Source organism: Centroberyx affinis, unplaced genomic scaffold, assembly GCF_046629955.1.
Source record: "Centroberyx affinis isolate AG114_WGS23_722 - 3 ecotype Tasmania unplaced genomic scaffold, CSIRO-AGI_Caff_v1 ptg003070l_1, whole genome shotgun sequence".
NCBI lineage: Eukaryota > Metazoa > Chordata > Actinopteri > Beryciformes > Berycidae > Centroberyx > Centroberyx affinis.
The window spans coordinates 276,424-282,420 of NW_027281155.1; the positions used below are offsets into that span (position 1 = coordinate 276,424).

The 5,997-nt window shown below is 39.7% G+C and overlaps 1 protein-coding gene across 1 annotated transcript; it reads right to left on the reverse strand.

The window, feature by feature from the left end:
- Positions 1-3,597: 3,597 nt before the first annotated feature.
- Positions 3,598-5,067, reverse strand: LOC139659349 (interferon-inducible GTPase 5-like). Its single transcript, XM_071537585.1, has 2 exons — positions 4,512-5,067; positions 3,598-4,235 (listed from the first exon to the last, which is right to left on the reverse strand). Exons 1-2 carry the CDS (start codon positions 5,065-5,067, stop codon positions 3,598-3,600), a joined length of 1,194 nt encoding a protein of 397 aa, XP_071393686.1.
- Positions 5,068-5,997: the final 930 nt, after the last annotated feature.

Sequence of the window (5,997 nt, forward strand, 5' to 3'; positions counted from 1 at the left end):
GAGGCCCTTAGCCCTGTCCTACATAAGTAGCTCCTTCCTGTTATGCTGTCAGACGGGGACACAAGTGTTTTCCTCACTCTGTTAAATGGAGCTTGAACACAGCAAAATCGCAGCGCACAGCCCAGTCGAAGTGGTTTGTTCCGTTAGAACACAGCGGCTCTGCCATTCCTGATAAAACTCTGTCGGGGTTGGGCCAACCCCACATAGCTGTGGAGCAGAGGCTAGAAAGCGCTTCTATCCAAATAAGGGATTCCGGTTTGCTGCAATTCTTTGCTTGAGCTCTTTTGTGCTAATATTGATTTTTTTTAAATTGGTTAACCCTTACATAGGGTTAAGATTCTACCCCCTTACAGTATCGTTCAGGTCATTTTTGACCAGGCCCAAGCTTCCCCTCATAATTAGTCTCTATACTAGATTTTGAACCACAAATCTATTTTTCATCCATAAAAACATTATCAGTCATTAATAAATAGGTGATTAATCTTTAACGAGTGTTTCAGAGAGCATGGAGAATGTATTTTTTAGGTTTTACCCCCTCGTTTATGATGAAAAAACATCAGTTATCACAATAATTGATCAAATTATCAAATATCATGGTCATATTTTACCTAACAGTCGAAAAGCGTAGGGTTCCTAATATAATCCAGCGCAAACTGATTTCAGTTGAGGAGCCTAAGATTATATAGTAGCAGGGATGCTGGAAGTAGGGGTGCTGAGGGGGCTGCAGCACCCGCTACTGGCGGGGGGGCTGTAACTGCAAGGCTAAGCCCCGTCACACTGTACATTTCAGATGCTTTGTGTGTTCATTGTTATAAACTTGGTGTGGTGGTGCTGCTGGATGATTAGTTATGTAGCTCGCTCCTCGTCTCTCAATTTCCTGTCTCACTGGTTACAGGGTGTATGAATTGATTATATAATTTAGTAAGTTACGTTATTTCTTGTTTCTATCACAGATCTGGTAGTGTGACATGCTTTGAATGAGAGCAAGAGGACGTCTCTGTAGTGTGGAGTTGCATTTTGGAGTGCGGTCTTCAATGAATTCAGTTATTATTCATGTTTTCGGTTACTGTGTGTGTGTGTGTGTGTGTGTGTTATAAAGTTCAAGTGTCTTGTTCTATTGCTACCCGTATAGCGTGGCTGTAGCTCACTCAACATAATTCTGATTAATAAACCTGCATTCCGTGTGTGAACTGTCCATAGCTGAATATGGTACTATGCTGCTTTGACATACAGCATGTTGGTGTTCAGGTTTGCTGTCTGTTGTAGTGTAAAATGTTCTAAAACTGGTGTAAAATGTTGGCCATTCAAATTAATAAAAAAATCATGAATGTTGCGCAGCATTTAATATGACGTCATTATATAGACTTTCTCTCAGCACCCCCAACTCTGACTGACTTCCAGCGTCCCTGTATAGTAGCCGGCTCTTTACTTAGCTACGCCTAACAAAAGATTCCTTCAGAAATGTAAGTGTAGGTGCTTGTGCTTGCAGGTGCAGATCTCACAACAGTGTCAAGGCACCCTGTGACCTCTGTTCCCTATGTACACCACAGATGACTATGCCTATGTTTTACTCTTTCAATGTTTCAAGATTCCGCCATGACACTGCAAAGGCCTACAGGAGCGTGCCTAGGTGGGAACGCTGGCAAATCTAACAATATGGTGGGACAGGGGAGGGCTTGACGCTGTCACAAGAACCACCTGCAGGGGTGGTACTCGTGACAGTGTCAAGTCCCCCTCTGAATTCTGTCTCCACTGTCCCAATGAAAAAAATTAATTAATAAATACAGGTCAAATTTGACCTGTAAACAGCCTCAAAGGTCAAAAAAGTGTAGCCGCTCTAGAATATTTCCATTTTTGTACAATTTGGGTCACTTTAGGAAAAGTCATTAAATTTCTGACTGAAAGAATGACATTTAGGGTGTTTTTAATGCTCTCAAATGTCAAAACGAGTCAAATTTTACCCTAAGAATATTGTAGAGCAATTTTGAGGCCAAATATATATTAAAAAAAAATTGCTTGCATTTTAGCATTTGATGTCACCTGCTACATAAATAAAGAGATAAATAAATTTGGCTCATAACCTATTTTACAAGTTATTTCAGTGGCATCTCAATAAACTCCATAAAAGATAGCACTTAATGACGACTGTATTGTTAACCTCTTCTTTACCATAAGCATAATTTAAATTGAAGAACTCAACTCAACTCAACTCAACTTCTAAACATAATCCGTTTCGTCATTGAACATGCCTCTTTCTGCCCGTGAAACATAGCTGATGAAATTGTGGCAAAATAGCACCAACAAAAGTAGTGCCGCCTGCCATCAGTAACCCCACTCCCATGAAAGTACAGCTCAATAGCTTTGTAGAGAAGTTGTGGCTTATTGCAGTGCAGGAACCACCCATGTTCTTCATATTGACATATGTTACTCCCCAGGCCAAGGCCTTTCCAAATATGTCTTCAATTTTGTCCTACAGCAAAGTTAAATTTTCACCTCTGTCCGGCTCCAGCCTCTTTCAGGCGCAGTTTTCTGTGACCCTTTGAGACTCCAGCCTTAATTTATTTAGCAGGTGACATCAAATGCTAAAATGCAAGCGATTTTTTTTTTTATATATGTACTGTATTTGGCCTCGAAATTGCTCTACAACCATATTAATCAATTTAAAAAAAAACAATATTAGCAACAAAGAGCTCAAGCAAATAAATGCAGCAAACCGAAATCCCTTATTTGTGTAGAAAATGTAGGCTAGACTAGTGCATAGCAAAGATAATAGCAAAGCCATTGATCAGTCTCACACAATCGGATTGGCAGTGTCCCCCAGCAATTGGTCAAACGCCCCAAATGCTACAAATTTCTCAGAACACATAGCTGGTCACCACCAGGCCTTATTCTGGTCACAACACATCATCATAACATCAAAGCTGGCCACGTTTAGACCTTCTTGTTTAACACTTGAGAGGAGACGTCACATGACTTCTGTGCCTGGTGTGAAGGTGCGTCAGTTCCAGTCCCTGTGTGGAGGTGCCCCCTTGTGGAGGTTACACAGTGCCTGCAGGCAGACCCTTCTCAACCTTCTCAAAAGGAGCATCACCCGGTAAGCGTCACTTAACAACCAACCCTTTTGCAACAGAGATGCAATCTGAGTGTACAGTGAACACCAAGTCTACTGCCGCTTTAAAATCTCAAAGTATTGTAATGATACCAGATAACAGCTGTGGCAGTGAAGGCAGTCATGACATTTTCAAGAAATTCATTGGTTGCAAGTCTTTCTGACTCATCTCTGACATGGAGAAATAGATGTGGGAACACGTTTCATGTAGTGACAAAATACATCTTTTTAGTTCAATTTAATGTACATTTTATTGAAATCAAATAAAAGTCATTGCTGTAACCAGAAGAAGGTATTTATTTCACTATCATATTGAAATGATATTGTACAGACCAAAGTGTTGAAAAGAGCTGCTAGATTAGAAATCATTTGCATACATAATGTAATGAAAAATCACACTGCACCGACTCAAAAATGATTGTCAAGCTCTTAGTATTGTGCTATGTTTTAACTGTGCTGCTAAACGTGATGTCGTTCATGTCATGATATCACACTGAGGTGCTCAAACCCAAAGCCTTCATCAGGACCTTCTGTGCATCCTCAGCAAGCATGTTCAAGCAATTACTCAGAATGTTGTAGGTTGAGATAAAGGAAGCTGTCATTGCTAGAGGGATACCAAATATTGGAACAAATCTCATCCCTTCCTCTGCTGCGACTAATGCAGCTGCTGTTGCAGACATGGACATTACCTTAATAATAAGCTCTTTGTTTATTACATTTGCAGCCAGGGGAGAAGTCATGACAGCTAGTAGATCATTCAAAGGCACATGTGTGCTCTGAGCAAGTTTCTGCAGTGACTTGCTATCTAGACCAAACCCAATCTTATACTGTGTGTTGACATTAACCAGAATATGTAAATCAGCAGCAATGGAAAGGCCAGGAATTGGTGGAGATGCTGCAAGTGCAGATTTTAGAGCATGGTATTTAATTTCGGCCTGGAAAGCCTCTTTTTTCTTGTTGACAATCTTCAGGTTGATGGTGGGAATGGCGAACAGCAGAGCATTCCTCTTGTGTGCAGGAAGCTCTCGCTCCATGGTTTCCTCTAAGAGTTGGAAATCATACAGGTGGAGATCAAAACTGGAGATCAGGAAGACCTTAGGAGGCTCCACACCCAGTTTTTGAAGACCTGTGTCACAAAAGGAATGTGATTTGATCAGTTCAATTTCAGATGATCACATTAAAATTAAACAAGTTTACTTTGAATAGCTGTTGTGATGTCACAAGTGTTTGCTAACCACATGTACAACAGTTAACTATAAATCAGATAGTTGTGGTTTACTGTTCTGCAAAACAACGTATAACAATTTCTCTTTAGTGTTGCATACAGATTGGTCTGTTTTCAGCAGTGAAAATCCAGCAAATACAATAATTACACTCTCATCAGATTAGAAATGATGCTAACCTTGAACACAGTTTTGTCTGATACATTCAAGAGTCTTCTCTTTGTTGAACTCCCTCTGACTTCTTTCCTCATCACGTAAATTGTGGTCAATCTTTGAGCGAACAAAGAAGAACTTCTTCCCCATCTTCTGAATCTCCTGAGCAAGCTTCACATCATTTTCTCTGAAGCGATCAGCTGAGATGATGATGAAGAAATCAAACTTTTCAAATCCAACATGCTTCAGGTACTTGTTAGCAGGAAAATTGGTGGTGCCAATCCCAGGCAGATCCCATAAAGTAACATTTGGGTAGTTTGGATGGGGGTATGCTGTAACCTCCATGGTGGTTTCTACACAACCAGTAGGAGCAGCTCTCTCATCCTTGTTGTCTAAGCTTCTGAAGGAATTAACAAAGGTAGATTTACCAGAGCCTGACTCTCCTGTGATGGCAATATTTAATGGAATATTATCCTGCTTTTCCAAATACTCCTGGACCTTTACAGCAGCTGAGGCTGCATCATTGTTCTTCAGCGCTTCTGCAATCTCTTCATTTAGTTCATAATCATTTGGATTTTCCATGGCAATCCTTGAAAATTGGAGAAAAACAAACATTACATTATTTTGGGGAATAGCAGTATCACTTCCAGTCATTGATCATCACAAAGCACCAAAACAGCAATTAAAAAAAAAAAAAGAAAGAAGAAAAAAATCAATTATATTTTCAGAAAAGCAGCTCTTTTCCCTTAAAACACCATACCTTCATATAACTTACAGTACACCAGTTTGATAGTACTTACGATGTATATTATGACGTATACTTATGATGTATGCTATGAATTCAGTTGATAAAGATTTATTTCAGCCAAAAAACGAAGGTAAAGTCTATTCTACAAATAACAAGGTAGGTTTTAACTCAGTTTAGGAAGGTTGGCCTCCACTGCATCACTGGAGATAATATTAAAAGGCTGTTGGAACCTCTATATCTTATTGATACAGTAACAACCAAGAGTGTTACAATGAACAGGACTGTGGTAATAAGCCCAGGAGAGAAAATGACCCCAGCTCCAGAGAAGACAGTCAGAGAGATAAAAAAAAAAAATAATCAACCTGTTGTTACAGAGCTACTCACTCTGAAGTCTTCCTGATGTAGAAATGGATGAAACTGGAACAAAAGATCTTGCTGTTTCAGAGATAACACTCTCCTGTAGACTTATGACTTACACAGTAGGCTATGCTCAGTTACAAAAAAGGTTGGGATGTTCAGCTATAGGAAAAGCTTAAAGTCTTCTTCTACTCTCCAGCCAGTTGTATAAGCCACTGAGGCAATAAGAAATGGGTAGAGATGTTTTGCAAACTCATAGTTATACTGAAATTAGAGCTCAGCTGTCTGGATGTGCAATTTTGTTTTATGGCCCACTGTACCTTATTGCTGATAAAGGTTTTATTGTCCTCCCCAACCTCAAAAAACAAGGACAGATTTTCAGGATGTGTATTCAGGATATTGCTGGT

Coding starts and splice junctions, on each gene's coding strand:
- LOC139659349 (XM_071537585.1), bottom strand. CDS start 5,067: ATGGAAAATCCAAATGATTATGAACTAAATGAAGAGATTGCAGAAGCG. Junction 4,236..4,511: donor CAGACAAAACTGTGTTCAAG/GTTAGCATCATT, acceptor TTTGTGACACAG/GTCTTCAAAAACTGGGTGTG.